At 48.3% G+C, this 1,248-nt stretch overlaps 1 protein-coding gene across 2 annotated transcripts; it reads left to right on the forward strand.

Moving 5' to 3' along the window:
* Positions 1-473, forward strand: KVP18_004565 (uncharacterized protein; the record flags this gene model as incomplete). Of its 2 annotated transcripts, none has more annotated exons than XM_067957297.1 (1): positions 1-473. In XM_067957297.1, a coding segment is annotated over one exon (473 nt), but the record flags the coding sequence as incomplete, so codon positions are not given. The 2 variants fall into 2 exon arrangements, with proteins under 2 accessions (XP_067805455.1, XP_067805456.1); XM_067957298.1 differs by having other exon boundaries at positions 39-473.
* Between the last annotated feature and the right edge of the window lie 775 nt (positions 474-1,248).

Below are 1,248 nucleotides of genomic sequence, written 5' to 3' on the forward strand. Positions count from 1 at the left end.
ACTCTAAGAAGGCGGGCATCACATCTGACTGGTTGGATATGATGTCTCAGTTCGGGTTCTTGTCTCTGTTCTCGCTGGTGTATCCACTTCTTCCTCTGTTGGCCTTTGGAATCTCGATGGTTGAGATCAGGTCGGACGCCTTCAAGTTGTGCTCTGTTCACAGACGACCTTTCCCCGGCGAGGCTTCAGACATCGGTGCGTGGGAGGACATCCAGCGCGCGATGACTTTTGCGTCTGTGGTCAACAACATCTTCCTGGTCACCTTCGTCACTATTGGCTACTCCCAAACCTTGACTTGGAAACTGGGGTGGTCCATCATTCTTCTTCTCGTCGGACTGGGCATGAAGGAGTATATCGTGTACCGCGTTCCCGAGAAGTCGAAGCGTTACAACATTACGAAAGCCCGTATGAACGTGGTGAGCTTCGAAGCTGTATGGGGGGAAAAGGACGTCACTTTGAGAGAGTCCAAGTGAATTTGATCAAGCGCTGTGTAATGTGAAAGTAGCGATATGTTTAAACTTGACCACTTCGTTTCCATATTCAGGAAATGGCGCTTCGTTTCCACATTCAGAAAATGGCGATTGTCTGTGATTCTTCCATCAAGAACTGTGATTCTGAGTCGAACAGCACTTCCTCGCGATGTGCATTTTGCAACGCTCCGGATGCGGCACCTTGCGCCTGGTCGGAGTATGATTGTGATGAGACAAACAACAGAAAGTCGCCTGTCTCGGTGTGCGGCGAATGTGCGGCGTGGGAGTGTGTCTCGTGTCATACCCGCTTCTGCAAGGGATGTTACGAGAACATGAGGAACACCGATTCGACCCACGACTACACAGATGTGTGTTACGGATGCTGATCAGCCGGGGGATATAGTTGGTGAACGTGTCATGGCATATGAAACGTGAGTTTCAGTAAAGACTCGAACAGCCCTGTCGTAATCATAGTTGCATATGAAACGTGAGATTCAGTAAAGACTCCAACGGCCCTGTCGTAATCATAGTTGCATATGAAACGTGAGATTCAGTAAAGACTCCAACGGCCCTGTCGTAATCATAGTTGCATATGAAACGTGAGTTTCAGAAAAGACTCCAACGGCCCTGTCGTAATCATAGTTGCGTATGAAACGTGAGTTTCAGTAAAGACTCCAACAGCCCTGTCGTAATCATAGTTGCATATGAAACGTGAGTTTCAGTAAAGACTCCAACGGCCCTGTCGTAATCATAGTTGCGTATGAAACGTGAGATTCAG

Source organism: the organism of the source record quoted next (genome assembly GCF_019968955.1).
Source record: "MAG: Porospora cf. gigantea A chromosome Unknown PgA_NODE_9855_length_1248_cov_320.655, whole genome shotgun sequence".
Lineage (NCBI taxonomy): Eukaryota > Apicomplexa > Conoidasida > Eugregarinorida > Porosporidae > Porospora > Porospora cf. gigantea A.